At 36.1% G+C, this 25707-nt stretch overlaps 1 protein-coding gene across 2 annotated transcripts in view; it reads right to left on the bottom strand.

The window, feature by feature from the left end:
* Positions 1-4733: 4733 nt before the first annotated feature.
* Nup358 (nucleoporin 358) overlaps positions 4734-25707 on the bottom strand; it is a 106347-nt gene continuing 85373 nt past the window's right edge. Inside the window, exons 21-24 of one of the 2 annotated variants that reach the window (XM_089094462.1) lie at positions 25400-25688; positions 21574-21863; positions 10585-10740; positions 4734-4986 (exon numbers count right to left, since the gene is read on the bottom strand). In XM_089094462.1, the coding sequence (XP_088950588.1) occupies positions 4826-4986; positions 10585-10740; positions 21574-21863; positions 25400-25688 (896 nt within the window). In that variant the 3' untranslated portion in view covers positions 4734-4825. Of the gene's footprint in view, positions 4987-10584; positions 10741-21573; positions 21864-25399; positions 25692-25707 lie in introns of both variants that reach the window. The other variant, XM_089094461.1, reaches the window with a different exon arrangement.

Raw genomic sequence — 25707 nt, forward strand, 5'->3', positions numbered from 1 at the left:
AAAGATTTAATGTATTATTTTCGTTTTCCCTGAAAAGACTATGTGAATATAAAACAAACAGAAATTAATTATAAAAAACTTTTTCCACAAAAAAAGTTTTTCAAAGAAAAGTAAAGAACTCCATTAAAAAAAATGAGCAAAAATAAAATCAAATAATTTACCAAGCGTGAAACTACCGTAAATTAGCATCGATAAATAAATGAAACCCAAAATGAACAGAAATTACAATAAATAACCGAGTCAAACTCAAAACGAGCAGAAATTAACATAAGTTGGGCTCGAAACCCCTATGCCTTCCCTAGGCCAGAACATAATTCGCACTTTACTGAAACACAGCTACCTGCCGGCATCTTAAAAATACTGCCAAGTTTGCAACACAGTACTGGAGGACTGTATTTATCAAAATGCAGCATAAGGCAAATGTTTAACCTTGAGCATATGTCATAGGCAGTGCAATAGCACTGCCTAAGTAAAGAACAGTGTTGGCACAATGTATTATTTTGTTTTTATTTGGACCAGAGCACTTCGTATAGAAGGAGTTATCGTAGAAACTTCAAAAGATGGCTCATTCGATTGGAAATTGAAAGTTCTAGTGCCGTTTTTAATAATAAAAAGTGATTGGATGGTAGCCAGTTCGCCCCCGACCATCATTCCCATAAATAATTTGCACTTTACTGAAAAAAAAATACAAATGAATGTGCATTTTAAGCTTAATATACATATACTGATACCTATTCATTAAAGTCTTAATAATTTTCGATTTATGAAGTTAAAATAAATAAACATGTTTAAAATGTTTTTTGCTCAGTAAAGGGCAAATCATGTTCTGGTCTTGAGAAGGCTTGGGGATTGTCAGCCCTAATCGAGTTAATTTCTGCTCATTTTGAGTTTGACTCGGTTATTTATTGTGATTTCTGTTCGTTTTGAGGTTTCATTCATTTACTGATGGTGATTTTTGATAGCTTCGCGCTTGGTGGATTACTTGATTTTTGCTAATTTTTAGTTTTATGGATTTCTTCAATTTTCTTAGAAAAACTTATTTTGAGTATTTTTTTTTTAAATTAATCTCACAAAGCACTAATTGCAAATGTATTAACTCTTTGTTCTACTGCCAACAAAACACAGTGGTTTGCACCAGGGAGTCAATCAGCTAATGGAGATCAAGTCTGGCAAAAATTAAGAGTTTCACCACTATTATCTGCATTGACAGACACATTGCAATTGAACCCTCTGAGCCTAGCTGAAAATTAAACTGCCATGGAGGGCCATAAAGTTTATGCCTTAATTCGTAGATAACAGTTGGTCGAAAAGTTTGCAGAGGGTAGTAGACACGGTAGCAGGGTTGCACCAAGAATACTGAGCGTTTGACTTTCCTTTCTTGGTAATAGGTGCAAACTCACCAATGCCAAAAGATAATAATAAGTGCCCTGAGACAAAATGACATTCACACAAAAGCTAAACACTCAATGGTACTGGTATCTTTTTTCTGGCACGAGCACCAACTTCTGCTATTACCAGATCATATAATTTTGGCTCGCAACTGAATTTATAAAATCATATGGCTTTCCCCCATGTCTTATATAGCGTCCATTTTGTATGAGATTGGCCAAGTGACTTCAGAACTAATTTACCTTAGTTTGTTGGCTAAATCCCAAAATCCTAAATTGTTTGATCTTTTCATTCACTGTAGTTTTTAGGTGTGAGCTTATATTCACTAGAAATTGAGGGTTCAGGCTCACTGAAGGCATTTTGGATCTTCATATAATAAGAAATTAGGAGGAATGGAAGTTATTTTCCAACATTTTGCTGAACAGGATCCTCTTTTAAACGAATTAAATAAAAGAACAATTTTTTTTTAATGAAAATGAAGAACGACATTACAATTTAAGACGGATTTAAATTATTCCGGGTACTACGGACCTTCCCCAATCTCAGTCCCTCGCTCTTTACTCTTAAGTTTTATAGTGCTTTGCTGAAAGCATTTATGAGTGCACATGTGTCTGAGCAGTCGTTCTCAAAACATTGGGGGGAACAAACCCCCCACTCAAAAAGATCGAGAGGGGATTGAAAAGGAGACAGTTTACTTTTTGTTTGTTTCAGTATCTCATCTGCTCCGTTTCAGTTTACCTGAAAAGGCTGTTTTTTTCTTTTTTTTTTGCACTGAAGACGGCTTGGGCCTTTGCCTAAATATCTGCTTTTGTCATGTATATATATATATATATATATATATATATATATATATATATATATATATATATAATTGTTGATATCCCTCTTGATGAAGCGATGTCAGAGGTCATCAGTAATCATCTAAAAATTCATTCAATCCATTTGAAGGAACTCCAGTAGACAGTTTGAGCACGACGGCCTAAAATATTTTTCTTGGGCTTAGTACAACCCATTCCCAAAACAGTATCTACTGAAAAGAAGAGCTGCACACACTCCTCCTCCATCCCAAAATATTAAAAGCTTCCCTCTTTTCATACTCTCAACGGACCCCAATTGCATCAAACCCCCTTTGATGACGTCATCCCACCCGTTCAGGGCCGCCCTGCTTTTTGTCTAGCCGGAAAGGACGATCCATCAGTCATCCTACACCCACAGAACATGTCCTCACCATCCCAACCTTTCTCTCATTATGACCCTGGAAAGTGGGATACAGACTAATGTTTCGTACAGCATCCGTACAAATATCCGTAACAACTATTACTCTGGAAAAAATCAAACAAATTCTCCTGCGTCTTTCGAAGCGCCCACGATTCACAATCATGCTTGGCGACTCTCATCACTGTAGCTGTCCATACCCTAAAATCTTGGTCTGCATACTTACTTTTCTATTCTTCGAAACTTTTTTAAATTGTGGGAAAATACTTTCGGCCTTGACTATTCTACTTTTAACATCTTCACTTTCACTGCATCCATCGTCTTTACTAATGTCAGGTAATTTTTATGGAATGCAGTTATGATTAGCAAAAAAAAAAAAAAGGTATATTGCTTCTGAGGCTGGTAGATTAATAAATATCCTTTTAATAGTTCCCAGAATTTTTGGTCGATAAAATTTTGGCATGTTTGCGCTAAAATTACTGTTTTTACCGGCCAAAATACAAGAGTGTGGCAATTTGCTGTGGCGCCATCTTTTTACGGCACTCACAAACACTTGAAATGCCCATTTGAATGAACTCTCTTTGAATAATATAGGACTATGTACAATGGATGGTCACACGCGTAACAACCCTTCCCTGGATAAATCAGCCATTAGTCTTAGGGGCTTTAGTCAGCATTTAGCAATTAGGCTGTCACGTTGAACGACATTAAAATCCACATTGACAAATAAAATATATAATAAAAAGTATTTGACCATAATGGTAAGACTTTATCATTCATTAGCAAAGCTTCGCTCATATTGCGGAGGCATCAGTAATTAGGGCCTTTAGTCTTCTCATACGTGTTCAATTCCAATTTCTAACATTACATAACAATTTCCTGTGCTAATCGCTTTTAAAAGCAGCTTTAAAACTAATACATTTTATATATTTAAAATTAACATAAAAATCTAACAATATTCAATCAATAGCTTTATTTCCCTCTTGGGGCAAAAACTGCTGCTTTGTGCAACAAAATGGCTGAGTATACTTCCTGAGGCAAAATATTTTTCGCTAGTTAAAAAGGGCATTGGAACATATAGAATTAACCTTCTCCCGATTTTCTAGGATAGTTGGCTCAATGCGATCGTTGGCTCAAAAGATGTGACATTCTTCTCGATAAAAAACAATCATATTTTATAGACTGGGACTCGAAATCTCAACACTAAATGTTCTCTAATCTGATGAATTTTTACCAAGATCACTTATCTTGTTGAGGGTGTTTTGCCCCCTTTTCGAAAATCAGACAAATTTTTTCAGGCTTGTAATTTTTGGTGGGTAACTTTCAATTTAACGAATTTTACATTTTCCTTCAAAAGCACATTCTCTTGATTTATATAGTCTTATCAAAATTCCTTTTATTAGATTTTCGGTTACTGTTAACATGAGTCGTTCCTTACTTACAGTTAGTTAAAAAAAACTCTTTTATTGGTCCGAACCCACCAAATATGTACAGAGTTTGGGAAATTTTTTCAAAGGTATAAACTTAAAATTTGTACTAAAAGGCGAAAGACAAACGACCCTGAAAATACGCTGATGACATTACGAAAAATGATTCAAAATCTGTAAAAATTTGTTGGCAGGAGGCCAAAGAAGAATTTTTAAATTGGGAGGGATGGGGAAGGAGTGTTTGTCAGTATGCGGACCTCAGGCTGGTTTATTACTTAACACTATGGTGAATCCATAGTATAGCGACACATCCCTGCTTTTATGAATATCATTCGACAGTCATTGGACCAAATTTCTCGCTAAGGGTCCAGGACCAAATGCTTAACACATATTCTAACATCTATTCTTGAAAAAAGTAGTCCCAGTAGTAGAAAATTCTTCCAGCATGAAAAATAATGCAACGTTACGATTGCACATCGAACCAAGAAAAAGGCGCAATTCCAAACATACACTTTTGGCTATGCCTACTTAAAGTTAGCTCCCTTTTGACTAATTTTGGCTACAGACGAAACAATACACTGCATCTATGGGTTATTTTATTTTATTTTTTTTTTTTTTGGGGGGGGGGGGGGTTAGAAAAACACAAAGGTGATTTATACAGCCCTGTTTGTCCCCATTGACAAACACATTTATTCACAAATTTTAATTAGCGAATAAATGCAAGGCATACATAAGAAATAAAAGAGAATTAAGCACTAATTTGACCAATGTCACTTTTTAGAACTAGCTTTTATCTAACTTTCTACATCTAAGAGATGGTCATCAGTTTTGCAGCCAATACAACCAGAACAGGGAGGTTTATTCTTGTAATTGAAAAAAGAGGGAGGGAGTTGTAGCTCAGTTGCACGCTTCCTCTCTGCTTCCGTTGGCTCATACTCGTACACAATTTCAATATCTGAAAAACAGTAATATGATGAGACTCGAATGATAGAACAACAGCTTAGACAAAAACAGAGAGTACCAATACAGTAAAGCGAACAAGTCCTTCTTTTATTGCTATTATTATTATTATCATTTATAATGTAGAAATGAACTAACTTGGCTAAAATTCGTTTTTTTTTAGTGTGTTCTTAAATTCCTTGCCGGCTATTGACAAAGATATTTCAGCGTTGACTAAAGCGCTGGAGGGGAAAAAACAGAGCAAGGGCGAGTCGAAACTACCAGGTTTTGTTTCTCTTTCTCCTTTCTCTTTATTAGAAGACTACCTGCACCATGTTCCTAACTATAAACCAGTATTACAATTATTTAGGTGTTTTATAAAACTATCACCGAAAGTTAGTGATACAATTTCAGCCATTTGGAAGCTTGTGTCTGGTAACTGACTTTTTTGCACTTGGTTCACTTGAATACTACAACATCGAATAATAACATGATTATTGTTCACCTAGCCTAGTGGCTAATTGTTCCTGACTAAGTGGACGTGCGCTGGGTTGAGAATTCATTGTCGAAGGGGCACGGGTTCAATCCCCAGCGTGGCCAGTTATTTGAGTTTGGGACGCGGGTCAGTGGTGTGCCTATGTAAGCTTAGCCAGAGTCAACCCAGCTCTAAATGGGTACCTGGAGAAATCTGGGGAAGGTAAGCAGGAAGGGTGTGCGAAAGCACAGGACGACTGGCCCCCAGCCCCCCATTGCACTTCCTGGCTGAAGGGCCATGAAACGGAGATCAGCACCGCCGGTTTGGACCTTTAAGGGTCTAGTGCCGTCATACTTACTTACTTTACTTTTATTGTTCACCTCCTTCTTAACCAAGAAAATCAATATAGCCTTTCTAACGAAAATCACCATTCCGTTTCCTCCACTTTTGCTTGTTGCTTGCAATAATGTTACTATGATCATGGAGTAATTGTACAGGAAGGAAACGGGAACAAACTAAATAGGAAATAACACAACACCATCTGTTCCTTGTAGATAGTTAAAATCACCAGAAGGAAATGAACTGGTTTCACGAAAATAGTTAAATGTTGATATCCGAAATCACAATACATTATGGAGATATTTCATGCAAAAATTCAGCATAAAACGATAGTTATAGAGTAGAAATACTAAAATTTTAAAACTAGTGTGGCAACGTCATCTATTCAATGCGTCAGATTTTCAATAAACAAGAAATGCAATTCGTATCTACAGTTTATTCCGACTGAGATCTAAATAAATAAGTTAAGTGGTTTTCCGTGGTTTTGAATTTATTATCCCAGACACGGGCGGGAATGTCCGCTCAATATTATGAGAATTGGGAAAATGGCAATGGCATAATATTTTGATTTTATTATAATTATTGTCTATAATTTACCCCGGATTTTTGTCCTTCATATTTTCCGTACGTTTCCTTTCTTCCCTGAAGTGGGCTACATTCTTTTTGCTTTTTTTTTTACCATAATTTCTGTTTATTTAAAAACAAGGAAAAAAAGTTGATTCTTTTTTTTACATCCCAAAGCTTCTGGAATGTAAAAACAGAATCAATTTGATTTTTCGCTAGGAAGGTTTCATTGATTTTCTTGGTTAAGAAAGAGGTGAACAATAATCATGTTATCATTCGGCAAATTTTCTCAGGATCGTAGCTTTTCGTGAGAAACATTAAACTTCGTGAATTTTATACATATGGAATCAGCGTAAAAACCATTCCTTTTGACGTGACTACTATTATAAAAATCACGTTTTTTTAGACTTTCGGTTATTATTTGGTCCGAGTCACTCCTTACTTACAGTTCGTTACAACGAACTATTTGATAAATACTGCATGCCTAAATAGTAACTGTGAACTAACTGACTTAACTACACCTACTCTTTCTTGCATACCATCCACCTCCCCAAAGGATTAACTGGCGAATGATATCGAAATTATAACAATCCGGGAAATAATTATCCGACTAAGAAACACTGTACATTCACGTTTGAGTCACATTAGACATGGGTATATCATTACATCACATTATAGTCACATCCACAATAATAATAAGTGAAATTGGTCTAATCACAGGCAGCGCAATGGCGCTGCCTAAGTAAAGAACGATGTTGGCACAATTTATTATTTATTTATTCTGATTTTTTTTTGGTTGGTCTTAGACCAGGGCACTTCGCATCGAAGGAGTTGTAGAAACTTCAAAAGGGCTCATTTGAATTGAAATTAGGATAATTTGAGGCTTTTTTAATATTTGCGAGGGATGCAAAAGCAACTAACGCCTCTTTCACGCCCGACATTTCCCCCGAACTATTCAGCAGAAATTTAAGGGTAACCGCTTTGTGCGACATGTTTAATGGTTCTCGAAATTAGGTCTTAGAGGATGGCAACCACCCTCAGAGCCCTTAGGGTAAGGGTTGTAATTTATGCCCTGGGGGTATATAAGGTGTTTATAGAAACCGTTGTCGTAGAAAATCAAAAAGGGCTCATTCAATTGGAAATCGAAAGACCTATTGCGAAAGTGCTCGGAAGGCTTGAAATTTTTATAATAAAGATCGATGTGGGTATAATGTATGATTTTTGTTGCTGTTGTTGTTTAGACCAGGGCACTTCGTATCGAAGGAGTCGTTCTTGGAACTTCAAAAAGGGCTCAACCGATTGAAAATAGAAAGGGCTGATGCCCTTTTTAATAGCCTAAAGTGATTTGAGGACAACTAATCCCCCTCCCAAGCCCACCGTCCCATTTGGCTTTATGTTTAAAAACTAAATGTTGCCTTAAGATTAAATCAAAATGCACTGTGTTAATGCTAATTCTCAATAAGGCATCTCAGCAGTATCCCAAGAACGACTGACTGTATTATGTTCAAACTTTCGGCGCTACTTCTGCTCTTAAAATTTAACCAAGTCAAAATAGCGTATGTGTATCTAATCTATCAAAGAAAGTACTCAGATTTTTTTGCGAATTGTGCCCAGTTTTCCATTTCATGTTGACTAGAGGAAATATAAAACGAAATTAAACGCTTCTATTTAGGCCCATATTTCTAAAAGGGTGTATGCTGTTAAAAATGACTGAAAATTTTTCTCCAGCATACAAATAGCAGGCCGAACTATAAAGTCTTAAAAAAATGAAAAGATTTAAAGTATTATTTTCTTTTTCTCTGAAAAGACTAAGTAAATATAAAACAAACAGAAATTAATTATAAAAAACTTTTTCCACAAAAAAAGTTTTTCAAAGAAAAGTAAAGAACTCCATTAAAAAAAATGAGCAAAAATAAAATCAAATAATTTACCAAGCGTGAAACTACCGTAAATTAGCATCGATAAATAAATGAAACCCAAAATGAACAGAAATTACAATAAATAACCGAGTCAAACTCAAAACGAGCAGAAATTAACATAAGTTGGGCTCAAAACCCCTACGCCTTCCCTAGGCCAGAACATAATTTGCACTTTACTGAAACACAGCTACCTGCCGGCATCTTAAAAATACTGCCAAGTTTGCAACACAGTACTGTAGGACTGTATTTATCAAAATGCAGCATAAGGCAAATGTTTAACCTTGAGCACATGTCATAGGCAGTGCAATAGCACTGCCTAAGTAAAGAACAGTGTTGGCACAATGTATTATTTTGTTTTTTATTTGGACCAGAGCACTTCGTATAGAAGGAGTTATCGTAGAAACTTCAAAAGATGGCTCATTCGATTGGAAATTGAAAGTTCTAGTGCCCTTTTTAATAATCAGAAGTGATTGGATGGTAGCCAGTTCGCCCCCGAACATCATTCCCATAAATAATTTGCACTATACTGAAAAAAAAAAAATACAAATGAATGTGCATTTTAAGCTTACTGTTTTTACCGGCCAAAATACAAGAGTGTGGCAATTTGCTGTGGCGCCATCTTTTTTACGGCACTCACAAACACTTGAAATGCCCATTTGAATGAACTCTCTTTGAATAATATAGGACTATGTACAATGGATGGTCACACGCGTAACAACCCTTCCCTGGATAAATCAGCCATTAGTCTTAGGGGCTTTAGTCAGCATTTAGCAATTAGGCTGTCACGTTGAACGACATTAAAATCCACATTGACAAATAAAATATATAATAAAAAGTATTTGACCATAATGGTAAGACTTTATCATTCATTAGCAAAGCTTCGCTCATATTGCGGAGGCATCAGTAATTAGAGCCTTTAGTCTTCTCATACGTGTTCAATTCCAATTTCTAACATTACATAACAATTTCCTGTGCTAATCGCTTTTAAAAGCAGCTTTAAAACTAATACATTTTATATATTTAAAATTAACATAAAAATCTAATAATATTCAATCAATAGCTTTATTTCCCTCTTGAGGCCAAAACTGTTGCTTTGTGCAACAAAATGGCTGAGTATACTTCCTGAGGCAAAATATTTTTCGCTAGTTAAAAAGGGCATTGGAACATATAGAATTAACCTTCTCCCGATTTTCTAGGATAGTTGGCTCAATGCGATCGTTGGCTCAAAAGATGTGACATTCTTCTCGAAAAAAAAAACAATCGTATTTTATAGACTGGGGCTCGAAATCTCAACACTAAATGTTCTCTAATCTGATGAATTTTTACCAAGATCACTTATCTTTTTGAGGGTGTTTTGCCCCCTTTTCGAAAATCAGACAAATTTTTTCAGGCTTGTAACTTTTGGTGGTAAACTTTAAATTTAACGAATTTTACATTTTCCTTCAAAAGCACATTCTCTTGATTTATATAGTCTTATCAAAATTCCTTTTATTAGATTTTCGGTTACTGTTAACATGAGTCGTTCCTTACTTACAGTTAGTTATAAAAAACTCTTTGATTGGTCCGAACCCACAAACTTTGTACAGAGTTTGGGAATTTTTTTCAAAGGTATAAACGTAACATTTGTACTAAACGGCGCAAGACAAACGACCCTGAAAATACGCTGATGACATTACGAAAAATGATTCAAAATCTGTAAAAATTTGTTGGCAGGAGGCCAAAGAAGAATTTTTAAATTGGGAGGGATGGGGAAGGAGTGTTTGTCAGTATGCGGACCTCAGGCTGGTTTATTACTTAACACTATGGTGAATCCATAGTATAGCGACACATCCCTGCTTTTATGAATATCATTCGACAGTCATTGGACCAAATTTCTCGCTAAGGGTCCAGGACCAAATGCTTAACACATATTCTAACATCTATTCTTGAAAAAAGTAGTCCCAGTAGTAGAAAATTCTTCCAGCATGAAAAATAATGCAACGTTACGATTGCACATCGAACCAAGAAAAAGGCGCAATTCCAAACATACACTTTTGGCTATGCCTACTTAAAGTTAGCTCCCTTTTGACTAATTTTGGCTACAGACGAAACAATACACTGCATCTATGGGTTGTTTTTTTTTATTTTTTTTTTTTTGGGGGGGGGGGGGTTTAGAAAAACACAAAGGTGATTTATAAATCCCTGTTTGTCCCCTTTGACAAACACATTTATTCAAAAATTTTAATTAGCGAATAAATGCAAGGCATACATAAGAAATAAAAGAGAATTAAGCACTAATTTGACCAATGTCACTTTTTAGAACTAGCTTTTATCTAACTTTCTACATCTAAGAGATGGTCATCAGTTTTGCAGCCAATACAACCAGAACAGGGAGGTTTATTCTTGTAATTGAAAAAAGAGGGAGGGAGTTGTAGCTCAGTTGCACGCTTCCTCTCTGCTTCCGTTGGCTCATACTCGTACACAATTTCAATATCTGAAAAACAGTAATATGATGAGACTCGAATGATAGAACAACAGCTTAGACAAAAACAGAGAGTACCAATACAGTAAAGCGAACAAGTCCTTCTTTTATTGCTATTATTATTATTATTATCATTTATAATGTAGAAATGAACTAACTTGGCTAAAATTCGTTTTTTTTTAGTGTGTTCTTAAATTCCTTGCCGGCTATTGACAAAGATATTTCAGCATTGACTAAAGCGCTGGAGGGAAAAAAACAGAGCAAGGGCGAGTCGAAACTACCAGGTTTTGTTTCTCTTTCTCCTTTCTCTTTATTAGAAGACTACCTGCACCATGTTCCTAACTATAAACCAGTATTACAATTATTTAGGAGTTTTATAAAACTATCACCGAAAGTTAGTGATACAATTTCAGCCATTTGGAAGCTTGTGTCTGGTAACTGACTTTTTTGCACTTGGTTCACTTGAATATTACAACATCGAATAATAACATGATTATTGTTCACCTAGCCTAGTGGCTAATTGTTCCTGACTAAGTGGACGTGCGCTGGGTTGAGAATTCATTGTCGAAGGGGCACGGGTTCAATCCCCAGCGTGGCCAGTTATTTGAGTTTGGGACGCGGGTCAGTGGTGTTACTATGTAAGCTTAGCCAGAGTCGACCTAGATCTAAATGGGTACCTGGAGAAATCTGGGGAAGGTAAGCAGGAAGGGTGTACGAAAGCACAGGACGGCTGGCCCCCCGCCCCCCATTGCACTTCCTGGCTGAAGGGCCACGAAACGGAGATCAGCACCGCCGGTTTGGACCTTTAAGGGTCTAGTGCCGTCATACTTACTTACTTTACTTTTATTGTTCACCTCCTTCTTAACCAAGAAAATCAATATAGCCTTTCTAACGAAAATCACCATTCCGTTTCCTCCACTTTTGCTTGTTGCTTGCAATAATGTTACTATGATCATGGAGTAATTGTACAGGAAGGAAACGGGAACAAACTAAATAGGAAATAACACAACACCATCTGTTCCTTGTAGATAGTTAAAATCACCAGAAGGAAATGAACTGGTTTCACGAAAATAGTTAAATGTTGATATCCGAAATCACAATACATTATGGAGATATTTCATGCAAAAATTCAGCATAAAACGATAGTTATAGAGTAGAAATACTAAAATTTTAGAACTAGTGTGGACACGTCATCTATTCAATGCGTCAGATTTTCAATAAACAAGAAATGCAATTCGTATCTACAGTTTATTCCGACTGAGATCTAAATAAATAAGTTAAGTGGTTTTCCGTGGTTTTGAATTTATTATCCCAGACACGGGCGGGAATGTCCGCTCAATATTATGAGAATTGGGAAAATGGCAATGGCATAATATTTTGATTTTATTATAATTATTGTCTATAATTTACCCCGGATTTTTGTCCTTCATATTTTCCGTACGTTTCCTTTCTTCCCTGAAGTGGGCTACATTCTTTTTGCTTTTTTTTAACCATAATTTCTGTTTATTTAAAAACAAGGAAAAAAAGTTGATTCTTTTTTTTACATCCCAAAGCTTCTGGAATGTAAAAACAGAATCAATTTGATTTTTCGCTAGGAAGGTTTCATTGATTTTCTTGGTTAAGAAAGAGGTGAACAATAATCATGTTATCATTCGGCAAATTTTCTCAGGATCGTAGCTTTTCGTGAGAAACATTAAACTTAGTGAATTTTATACATATGGAATCAGCGTAAAAACCATTCCTTTTGACGTGACTACTATTATGAAAATCACGTTTTTTTAGACTTTCGGTTATTATTTGGTCCGAGTCACTCCTTACTTACAGTTCGTTACAACGAACTATTTGATAAATACTGCATGCCTAAATAGTAACTGTGAACTAACTGACTTAAGTACACCTACTCTTTCTTGCATACCATCCACCTCCCCAAAGGATTAACTGGCGAATGATATCGAAATTATAACAATCCGGGAAATAATTATCCGACTAAGAAACACTGTACATTCACGTTTGAGTCACATTAGACATGGGTATATCATTACATCACATTATAGTCACATCCACAATAATAATAAGTGAAATTGGTCTAATCATAGGCAGCGCAATAGCGCTGCCTAAGTAAAGAACAATATTGGCACAATGTATTATTTATTTAATTTTTTTTGGTTGGTCTTAGACCAGGGCACTTCGCATCGAAGGAGTTTTCGTAGAAACTTCGAAAAGGGCTCATTCGATTGGAAATTGGAATGGCTTGCCTTTTTAATAGTAAAAAGTGATTGGAAGGCAACTAACACCCCCTTCCTCGCCCGCCATTTCACCAAACACATCCAATCAAAATTTTGACACAGCCATTTTGTTCAACGTAGATGAAAGACCTAGAAATTATGTCTTTGAGGAGAACACCCCCCATAGCCCTCAGGCCAAGGGTTGTAATTTATGTCCTGGGGGCATATAAGGTTTTTTATTGAAAGCGTTGTCATAGAAACTTCAAAAAGGGCTCATTCAATTGGAAATTCAAAGGGCTATGGCCCTTTTTATTAGTCGAAAGTGATTGGAGGACAACTAACCCTCCTCTAAAGCGCACTATTTCCCAAAACACATCCAATCAAAATTTTGAGATAGCCATTTTGTTCATCGTACTTAAAAGTTTTGGAAATTAGGTCATTGAGATGACAAACTCCCCACAGATCTCTGGGAAAGGGTTGTAAGTTATGCCCTGGGGGCATATAAAGTTATTTGCAGAAAGCGTTGTCGTAGAAACTTCAAAAAAGGCTCATTTGATTGGAAATTGAAAGGGCTAGTGTCCTTTTCAATAGTCGAAAGTAATTGGAGGGCAGCTAACCCCTTTCTCACGCCCATTATCTTCCCTAACACATCTAATCATAATTTGGAGATAGCCATTTTCTTCAATGTTATTCTTGAAAAAATAAACCCCACTAAATCAGCACATAAATCACTAGATTACTGAAGAAAATCACTAAATCAACCAAAAATCATTATAATTATAATACCATTTATCAGTGTAATTAATAGTTATTTTGCTTATTTACCATGGTCTATACAGTCACACGAATGGGAAAGGTGTAAAATTACCACCCTAGATGTGGAAAAATACCCTTAGATTGGTTTTTTGTTTTTTCGCAAGCGAAAATTACCCTTGAAATTTCGAAAACGAACAAAAAACGAATAGAAATTATAATACATAACCGAGTCAAACTAAAAAAGAGCAGATTAACATGACTAAGGCCCACATAATTTGCACTCTACTGAAAAAATACAAATGAATGTGCATTGTCAGTTTAATATACATATACTCATATTTATTCTTTAAAATCTTAATAATTTTTTATTTATTAAAGTTGTTAAAGAGAAAACATTAAATTTTTTTTCAGTAAAGTGCAAATTCTGTTCTGGCCTTGAGTAGGCATAGGGGTTGTGAGCCCTAGTCATGTTATTTTCTGCTCGTTTTGAGTTTGACTCGGTTATTTATTGTAATTTCTGTTCGTTTTGGGTTTCCGTTTTAGGTTTCATTTATTTATTGATGCTGATTTGTGGTAGTTTTACACTTGGTAGGTTATTTTGTCCTATTCTTGCTCATTTTTGGTTCAATGGATTTCTTTACTTTTCCTTGAAAAACTTATTTTGTGGAAAACCTTTTTTTTTTAGTTAATTATCAGTAATAAACGGAAATATATAGGGAGAAAAATTTTTTCTTTGGATCTTTTTTTTTTGTTAAAGAAACAATAAGACTGATGCTTATCAAAAATTGTGAAGGGCAGTACAATTTTTTTCCATTTCTTAGATGGAAACCTGGAAAAATTTCTCCTGGAAAAATTACACAAAAGTTTTTCTTCTGTGAATCAGGGTGTTCGGGGTGTACATTTTCAGAGGGCGGGGTGCACTGAATGTCATGTTATGTCTGAAATTCTTCTCACAAAGCGAAGTTTGGTCTCCTAGTACTGCTTATTAAAACTGATAACCAAAAAAAAGAGTATAGGTTGATACTGCTTGTATGTGCGTATAGTTTTGGAACCTTTCAAATATGCTGAAGAAATGGATATCTCAAAATTCTGATCGAAAGATTTTTGAGAAAAGAGACGTTTTAAGGTGGCTGTTTGTCCTCCAATTCTTTAGGTCACATAAAAAGGGAACTAGAAATTTTAATTTCCGTTCAAATGAGCCCTCTTCCGATGTTTCAGGAGTATTGGTTCGATACGATCATCCCTGGGGAAAAATAAACACACATCCGTGATCTTTCTTCTGACAAAAAATACAAAATTCAACATTTTGTAGATAAGAGCTTGAAACCTCTGTAGAATAGGAAGTTATTTGTGCTTATTAGGCATTTCAATTACAAACAAGAGTAATTCGGAGTATTATTGGAGTATCGATTAGATATTAGAAGTCAAAACTAAAACCATTAAATAATTCCCAGAGGAAATACCACACCCCCCTTACTCTATACCGACTTCAGTCATCAAACTATAATCGACTTAACCTATCCATTTATATTACAAATCTTATTATGAAAAGCACCAAGTCCTGTTTTCTTTTTCAATAATTTCTTTTTTTCATTCCAAAAATCATATTTAATGTATACCTACCTACCTTCTTTTTTTAATGACTCCATTTCTGATCTATTTACAGATGTAAAGGGAGTATTCATATCCAGTACACTTTCAAAGGTTTAACAGAAGAAAATGTAAATTTGCAACGGATAGATTATAGAGAGTAAAAAACCTTAAATATGAAGAAAAAATTGATCTGAGCAAATTTTGTGAAATAGGAAGTATAGAGCATATTTGCAATGTTGCGATTAATCAGGTTTGCCCATTTTCTTGATGATAACGCTCTGAGGTCTATATCTGATATGGTGCGAAATCAGAAGCTTCAAAGGCAGTATATTTGCATAAATGCTAATTTGGCACATATTGGGAGGTGTAATGGACCACTGTTTTCCATTTTTTTTATTAGTTAGCTTCCTCTATGATTTATTTGATTGGATTACGAATCTATGCGCTATATCATGAAAAATTACTAGATTTAGGAAAAAACCTAGAAATTCATTAAAAAATCCTGACTTGCAATCAAAATTTGAGATATCCATTTTGTTCAACGCAGTTGAAAGTTTTGGAAATTAGGACTTTGAGGATGATACCCCCCCTCCCACACCCCTCAGGACCAGGGTTGTAAGTTGTGCCCTTGGGACGTATAAGGTTTTCATAGAAAGCAGTGTTGTAAAAACATTAACAAAGGGCTCATTCGATTGGAAATTGAGAGAGCTAGTGCTCTTTTTAATAGTCCACCCAATAAAATTTTGAGATAGCGATTTTTTTCAACGTAGTTGAGAGTTAAAGAAGTTAGGTCTTTAAGGATGACAACCCCCCCCCCCCACAGCCCTCAGGGTAAGGGTTGTAGATTATGCCCTGGGGCCATATAAGGTTGTTTTTTTTTTTTTTTTACAGAAAGCGTTGTTGTAGAAACTTAAAAAGGACTCATTCGATTGGAAATTGAGAGAGCTAGTGCTCTTTTTAATAGTCGAAAGCTATTGAAGGACAACAACCCCCCCCCTCTCACGCCCACCATTTCTCCAAACACATCCAATCAAAATTTTATATCTTTGAGGATGACATTATGTCTTTGAGGATGACAAACCCCTCACAGCCCCCAGGGCAAAAATTTTAAGTTATACCCTTGGGGCATATAAAATTTTTATAGATAGCTTTGTCGTAGAAACTTCAAAAAGTGCTCATTCAATTGGGAATTGAGAGGGTTAGTACCGTTTTTAATAGTCAAAAGCAAATGGAGGGCGAATCCTCCCCCCTCCCACGCCCAGCATTTCCCCAAACACTTCCGATCAACATTTTAATATAGCCATTTTGTTAAACGTAGTTGAAGGGTCCAGAAATTATGTTTTTGAGTATGACAACCATCCCCCCCCGAGCTAAGATTGTAAGTAATGCCCTGGGGGCATATAATGTTTTTATGAAAGCTTTGTCGTAAAAACTTCAAAAAGGGGTCATTGGGTTGGAAATTGAGAGGGCTATTGTCATTTTTAATAGTCAAAAGTAATGGGAAGGAGAATCATCCCCGCCCCATGCGAATCATTTCCCCAAACATTTCCGATCAGCATTTTGATATGGTTATTTTGTTCAACGTAGTTGAAAGGTCTGGAAACCATGTCTTTGATGATGACAACCTTCCCCCCATAGCCCTCAGGACAAGGGTCGTAAGTTATGCCCTTGGGGCATATAAGGTTTTTATAGGAATTTTTGTCGTAGAAGCTTCAAAAAGGGCTCATTCGATTGGAAATTGAGAGTACTAGGGCCTTTCTTATTAGTCAAAAGTAATCAGAGGGCACATATCCCCCCATGCCCATCATTTCCCCAAACACTTACAACCAACATTTTGATATATCCATTTTGTTCAGCGTATAAGAAATGTTTGGAAATTATGTCTTTGGGGATAAAAAATCCCCCAACCCTCAGGGCAAGAGTTGTAAGTTATGCCCTGGGGATAGAAAGCATGGTCATATAAACTTCGGAGGGGGTTCATTGGATGGGTAATCAGACGCTCTAGTGCTCTTTTTAAGAGTCAAAGTGAGCGGAGGAGAGCTACCCCCTCCCCCCTCCATACACGTCGCATTGTCCCAAAATGTATCTAATAGAAATTTTGAGATAGCCATTTTATTCAAAATAGTCTAAATATCATATAACAAGGCGTTTGGGGTTGAAACAAACCCCAGAGATTAGGGGCAAGGGTTGTTGGTTATGTCCAGGTGGTATTTATGGTTTTTATGAAAGGGATGGTTGTTTAACTTTAGAAGAGACTAAGTCTTTCTCCTTGAAAAAGACTATATCAATAGAAAACGAACGGAAGTTGATTAAAAAAAAAAACGACAGCAAACCTTATTGATTATGTTATAATAAACCGAAGAATGGCAGGATCAATACAAGATATTAGGGTATATAGGAGTGCTGTTATTGATGTTAAAAGTAAAGATCACCATCTAGTAGTGTCAAGGGTTAAGTTAAAGCTGAAATATCGGAAGGGTAACTACCTCCCGGGAAGTTACGATGTTGGTAAACTCCAGGATGAGAATTTGAGAGAAACTTTCCAGTAACAGTTGAATACTAAACTTAAGAGTTTAAAATTTGACAATGTGGAAGATGGTTGGAATAATTTTAGAAAAATAATTTGTGAAGTTGCTGAAGGTGTATTAGGGAAGAAAGCTAGAACTGCAGCTAAGAATATTAGTGAAAAAGCTTTATGTTTAGTAGAAAGGAGAAAGGACTTGTACAAGAATTATCTGAGTGATAGATCGTATGAAAACAAAAGAAATGTAAAGAAAGTGGAGAAAGCATTAAAATATGAACTAAGGAGGTGTGAAGTGGAGGCCATGGATAAAATTGCCGAGGATCTGGAAGATGCAGCTAGACGGCATAATAGTAAAATATTGTACTGGCACGTTAACAAATTGAGAGGGAGTAGTCAATCCGGACTTGGCCCAGTTAAAGATAGAAATGGGGTCGCAATTAGCGATAAGGAAAAAAACTAAAGAGAAATGGGCCGAACATTTTGAGAATTTGCTTAACCGAGAAAGAGTTGCAGGAAAAAATATAGAGGAAAATGAAAAAGTTTGTGATACCTTGGATGTGAAGGAAGATTTGTTTTGTGAGGAGGAATTAGCAACAGTACTAAAAGGATTAAAGAATAATAAGGCGCTGATAGGGTGGTAAATGAGTTTCTTAAATATGGTGGCTCTGAGGTTAGAAATAAGTTACTGATGATTATGAATATGATTTTTGAAAAAGTGGAAGCATCAAATGGTTTTAGGAAAACCTTAATTAAGCCACTTTATAAGAAAGGTGATAAAAGTGAGTGAGGTAATTATCGAGGGATTAGTCTGGTCTCTGTAAGTAGCAAATTACTTAGTAATATGATACTTTTTAGACTGAGAGATGCTGTAGACAAAGTTTTAAGAGAAGAGGAGTGCGGTTTTAGAAAAGGTAGAGGATGTGTCGACCAAATTTTCACTCTTAGGCTAAAAATTGAGAAGTTCATGAGTTGTCAAACACCTTTGGTCCTTAGTTTTATAGATTATGAGCAAGCGTTCCATTCTGTTAATAGAAGAGCTTTAGTAAAGGTTTTAACCTTGTATGGTATACCAGACAAATACATTAAAGTGATTAGTGCTATGTACGAGAATAACACTGCTGCGGTTAAGGTAGGAAATGAGGTTAGCATCTGGTTTTGTATTAAATCATGAGTTAAGCAGGGTTGTGTTCTATCCCCCTTTGTATGTATTATTTTGATGGACTTCGTTTTAAGAAGCACAGGAAAGGCAATGGGAGACCACGGAATCAAATGGGGAGGAAAAAGTCTCCTGGACTTGGATTATGCTGATGATTTAAGCATCCTAGAAGAAAGTGTGAGCAAAATGAATGAAGTTTTAGAGGTTTTGCGAGTTCAGGGTGCTAGAATTGGTTTGAAAATTAATGTTAGGAAGATTAAGTCACTATGGCTAGGAATAAGTGAAGATGAAAAGGTGACGTTGGGTGATGAAAAGATTGATCAGGTGGGCAGCTTCACTTACCTTGGTAGTGTTATTAGTAAAGATGGTGGGAGCAATGAAGATGTTAAATATAGAATAGCCAAGGCTCAGGCTGTTTTTTCAAAGTTAAAAAAAGTCTGCAAGAATAGGAAGATAACTGCAAACCAAGATTAGAATATTAGAAGCTACAGTGATGAAAGTAGTCAAATTTGGTTCTGAAGAATGGACACTCCGAAAAGCGGATGAAGATTTGGTAGATATTTTCCAGAGAAATTGCTTAAGGATCGTTGTGGGTACTCGACTGACTGACCGTATGTTAAACAATAGGCTATACGAAAAATGTGGTTCAATACCGCTCTCTAGGGCTATAATGAAAGAAGGTTGAGGTGGCTAGGGCACGTTGTGCGGATGAAGGATGACAGATTGACGAAGATTGTTCTTTTCGCCCAAACGTCTAGGGCTAAACGGAATGGAGGTCGTCCTCGTCTGGGGTGGGAGGACGTCATAAAGAAAGATTTGAAGGAAATAGGAGCTTCGTGGGCGGGTGTAAAAAGAAAGGCTTTGAATAGATTGGGGTGGAGGAGGAGCGTGCGTAGCTGTGTTGGCCTCAGGCGGCTTGGTGCTGCGGTGAGTTGTTAGTAGTAGCAGTAGTAAAGAACTCCATTAAACCAAAAATAAACAAAAATAGAATCAAATAATTTACCAAGCATACAAAAATTCTTTTAAATGTTTTCACTTTAATAACTTTAAGAAATCAAAAATTAATTAAAACTTTAAGGAATAAATATCAGCATATATATATTAAACTGACAATACACATTTTTTTTCAGTTAATTCATTTCAATTTTTTTCAGTAAAGTACAAATTATATTCTAGCTTTTAGAAAGCATGGGGCTTAGAACCCTACTCATATCAATTTCTTCTCGTTTTGATTTTGACTCTGTTATTTATTTTAATTTCTATTTATTTGAGTTTCATTTATTTATTGATACTGATTTGTGGTAGTTGAATGCTTGGTAGATTACTTGATTCTATTTTTGTTCATTTTTAGTTAAATGGAATACTTTACTTTTTTTTTTTAAACTTATTTTATGGAAAAATCTTTTTTAATTAATCAAATACAATGCAAACTCAGGAATCTTATTTTTTTGAAAACTAAGTTTAAGTCCACCAATGTCTTTTCACACATATATCTTTTAAAATCCGTTTCCTGCTAAGCTGATACTGGAGACAATTCCCAATAGGGACGAACGGTAAAATTTTGCCCTAATACACAATTTATTACCTATTCACCATTGATACTAACTGGAACATCCTAAATATACAAGCTACTGTACCGACGTAGCTTGAAATAAACAAGGAAATAAAATATATTTCTGACGCTAAGCATGACAGCAGGGGTACAAAAACTGTACAGGGGTATCGGGATCCTTCCAAGAAAGAGGAGAATAAAATTCTTCTCCAAAAATATATATTTTAGGCCAAAATTTTCTTATTTTACGAGGATGGTCAAGAGCACCAATCTTACGAGGTGGGTAAGTACGACACCCGTCACACTTACACACAGAGGGAGACAGAAAATTTTAGTGTCTTAGACACAACCCCCCTTGATCCTAAGAAAAGCCTTCTGGTACTCCCCCTCCCCCGAGGATTTTTTTTTTTTTTTTTTTTTTTTTTTTTTACAAATATACAGGATAAAACACTGAATCTTAGGATCTTCCCAATTTATACATATTACTCTCAAGCAATATTTTTTCTTGTTGTACCGACGACTTCAACCACCCCTAACTTTCAACACAAAAAAAAGACTGGATAAATGTCAGGTGATCATACTCCTTGCCAGAAAACTGAAAACGTCTCCCTAATGTTATCCCCTCCACAAGTCACAGGTTGTCAATTCGGCTATAGACCATTTTTAATTGTAATAAAATATGCAGGATATTTAAAATTGGAGACAAATTATTAAATTCTCATTTAGAACCTCCATAACCTCATTTAAGATTAAATTGTAGAGCCATAATCAGTTCTTAAACTCTCTTATGCATTTCTTTTGAAACATTTGAAATCATTTCAACTGACTTTGAAACTGCTCAGTGAATTACGGTTTTTCACATTTATAGTGAAAGTGACAGGATATTATTCTATGGCATTATACTAATACTACAAAATTAGTTGGAAGACAAATTTCAAGATGTTAAAAGATGGAAATATACGTTCCAAGAATGCCCGAATAATATCTATAAATATACGCGAATAAAGACTAAAAAATAAAAAACCTGAATAAAGATTACCATCGTCCTTTTTCGGCTCTTCAACTTTTTTTGCACCCCCTAGTTCCTCAGCTTTCATTGGAGGATCCGCTCCATCCAAAGCCTTACTGATTGCATCAAGAAAGTTGTCCAGCAGCTCAGGTGTCTTGAATCTAAGAAGGAATGTTTCCTGGGTCCCTTCATGAACTTCACTAAAATCTCTGGCCGCCCACATTACACTCTTCTTATCATCTTTTGGTATTAATTTCATCTCTTTCGTAATTCCATGATTCAGACATACCTTATGCACTTGCTCCCGTCGCATCAAAATCCTGAAAAAGCAAGACCACAAGATTGAAAATCCATTTGCAAAATATAATAATCTGAAAACCCGTTTTTCCAATCATTCAAACACTAAAGTTTTGCAATTTTTTTTTTCCAATTTAAACTAGGAGTAGCACGACTTTTCACTCTTTTTAGAATTGCCGACTCTCACAAAAATGCAGTTGCAAGAGAAGCCTGCAGTCACAATACTTCGCCTCCTCCAGTTATTCTTGTTATTTGCGCTCATAACAACATCTGTGGTACTTCCGGAAGCAGGGAGTCTGAGGTTCGTTCAAGCCTCATAAACACACTTGAGAGGATATTACTACGGTTACAGCCAACTAACACACTCTATATGTTGCCAAATCTAGTTTTTAAGTTTCACAAGAGAAACAGCTTTGTCTTCTGTTGTTTGAAATTCCCCTAGCAGGAGGTTCAATTAGTAAACCTGAAAAGCACATTCTGTTCGATCTCACTTTAATCCTTCTTTTGAGAAGAGCTTAGCAAACACTTCTTAGCAATTATTTCCTAAGTGTGAAAATATCCAAAACGATCTTGGGCGTGCCCGCCACGATACAAAGATTAATGCAACCATGCTGCATCAATAGACCAGTAAAACAATAGACCACAATGACCAGAATCTTCTTTTCTTCCTCTTTTTAAAATTACTGGAAAGACATTTTTTGCTAAGAAAAGGACTCGAACAACGACCAGACAAATCGCAAGTCAATAATAACCCCAAGTAACGAGATTGTTAACCATTATTTATCTAATTCATATGCTCTTCAGCACTTCAGTGACGTCTTTTTAATGATAAGGCTAGAATTTTTCGGCAATAAAGATTTTTTTTTCTTGATAGAAATATGCCAAGTCAATAATCTTCTTAATTTGAATGTTTTTTAGCTTACCATATATTTCAGCCGTCTCAGCGATTCACACGAAAAAAAACTAACAGAACTTAGCATTTTAAAGACAGAACAGAGATACTTTCCTCGCTACATGCTCTATATTTTCATGATCTTACCTGTAAATAATTTTAGCTGTGAAATAAACAAAAATCCGTATTTTCACAGTAATTTTAGACATCTCAAATGATTTTATTGTCAAACAACTTACACGGTCATGCCGATCAGTGGCAGTTCTTGTCATAATAAAAGACAAGGCACTAACCATATAAAAATAACAGCCATACCCCTCGTCACACAAATTTATATGTTGACTCGAAATATCAAAAACAGAGTCAAGCTAAAACCAAAGACATTGAAATATCCAACTATCTGTAAAAAAAAAAAAAAAAAATAGATACAAATAAAGTAACTCCAGCTTCAAATTAAAGAGAAAAAAAATCCTTAGTGTAGTATTAAAAATCTTGACAAACGAGGGAACAAAACTATTTACAAAACGCATATGTCGTGCTAGTACCGGCTGAATTTTAGGTACAGGTTCAGCTACATGTCGTGGGAGCTGTTGGTACGAAGGGAGATACTCAGGGAAGAGGATTTCAGAGAGCCGCGGGTTTGCGAAAATACGGACACCAAATTTGAAACACAATTTATCCTGACATGCCGAAAGAGTTGTTTAAAAGGGAAAAGAGAAAATTGTTTAAAAGAGAGTAATAAAGGATTTTGGGAGACATGTTGGATAAGAGAGGCTCGAACAACAGCCTCACTTCTTTTTTTTTTTACTACGTTCACCCTTGAATGTAAAATATTTGCTGTATGACTATGGAGCACGCATATTTGTACCAAATACGCAATCGGGATCATTTGTTTTCTTTTTTAATTTTATTTTTCCGTAAAATATGAATCCAGTTTTAAATTTTAAAAATGCAACAATAGTTTTGTTTTTGCGCCAGTAAAAAAAAGAATATAAAATTTAAGGCTATAAAACGTTTCTAAAACTCAAAGTTTGCATGATTCTTTCTAAAACTCCTTTGTATTCTGAATTCTGAGTTTCCACGAGAGAGTGAAAATAAAAAAATAAAAAAAAAGGCTTTAACAAAAATGAGATTTTATTACCAATTCAGCAAACAAAACAGTAATTAAACACTCTCTTAGCATAATCGAACTTATAAAAAAAAAAAAAAAAAATCAAAACCTAAAACGCAGAAATTCCACCGAAACAAGATTAAAACAATATTTGCGCAAAACTAGGGGTAATTGACAGATTGTTATTGCATTATTGGAGAATATCCAAATATATACAAGTTGCGTCCAAAAAGTAATGAGGCTAGCCAACGCGCAACCTTCCAATCGCCACCAGACCGCTCTCAATAGGTGGTATCAGTGATCGTGGTCTTGCCAAAGCATCGCACCCCGCGGCAGTCGCTTCTGGACAGTGAGAGAGTGAGGATCGATAGTTTCGCAAAGTATGTTTTTTTCATTTTGGTCACGGGATAAAAAGTAAGAAATGGAGCGGACAACAGAGCAGCGATACGCCATCAAATTCTGCTTTCTCTTGGACAAAACTGCTTCAGAGACTTTTGCTTGATTGAGCAGGCCTACGGAGACCATACCATGTCAAAAGCCCAGGTTTTTCGTTGGCACAAGGACTTCAAAGACGGGCGGGAGACACTACAGGACAAAGATCGATCTGGACACCCTTCGACGAGTTCATCGGATGAAAACATGTCAAAAGTTAAAGGACTCTTGGACTCCGACCGTCGGTTGAGTCTGCAATTCATAGCGGAAGAACTTAACATGTGCAAGTCAACAGTACACAACATTGTAACCGAGAATCTCAACATAAGAGAAGTTTGTGCAAAATTGGTGCTAAAAGTACTGAGTGATGAACAGAAACAACGACGAGTTGACCTGTGCCGAGAAATGGTGGAGGTTGTGGAAGATGAGGCGACTTTTTAGACGCCGTAATAACAGGCGACGAAACATGGGTTTTCCAATACGACCCCGAGACCAAACGCCATAGTTCCGAGTGGCACATAAAGGGGTGTCCGCGCCCCAAGAAGGCGAGAACGGTGAAGTCAAACGTGAAGACCATATTCATTGTCTTTTTTGACAACCGTGGGGTGGTACACAGCGGTTTGTGCCTCAAGGACAAATTGTCAACATTGCTTTCTACAAAGACGTCCTTGCGCGACTGCACCGAAACGTGGAGAGGAGACGACCAGAGATTGCCGATCGATGGAAGATCCATCCCAACAACGCTCCGAGCCACACCAACTTCCATATGACATCATACCTAGCCCGAATAGGGGTTTCAACTTTACCACAGCCTCCTTATAGCCCTGATTTAAGCCAGGCAGACTTTTTTCTGTTCCCCAAATTGAAAACCGCACTGAAAGGTCACCGTTTTGATGACGTTGCCGCCATCCAGTGACCAACTCTTTAAAAGTCATTTCGGAAACTGACTTCGAGGGAGCCTATGAATCATGGAAATCGCGGTGCATCGACACCTAAGGCAACGGAACTATTTTGAAGAATTTTGAGGTGTTATTAAAATCGAATGAATGAATTCCTCTTTATAGAGCAAGTCTCAGTATTTTCTGGACGCACCCTGTATGAAAAAAAAAACAAAAAAAACTGACCTGCATTTCCCTGTTAATCTGTGTCTAAGTACTTTAATCTCTCCCAATCCCCTTTCCTTCCATTCACCTACTTCGACACCTTTGTCATTCTTCACCTTGGCCATTCGAAACAATTTAGCTTTGTGGACAAAATACAAAACTTCGTCTTCTTCTCCTGTTCTTACTTCTATTTTGTCAGGTAGGGGAATGATGGGCTCAAAATGGATGCTATTTTCATGTTCATCTTCTTCATACAGCTCATTTTCACTAGCAACCGATGCATTTTTAGATCTCGGCTTTGATGGAGACTCTACTAAAATAAAACCCAC

Source organism: Artemia sp. Qi Xiang Cuo, chromosome 9 (assembly GCF_049724085.1).
Source record: "Artemia sp. Qi Xiang Cuo chromosome 9, ASM4972408v1, whole genome shotgun sequence".
Lineage (NCBI taxonomy): Eukaryota > Metazoa > Arthropoda > Branchiopoda > Anostraca > Artemiidae > Artemia > Artemia sp. Qi Xiang Cuo.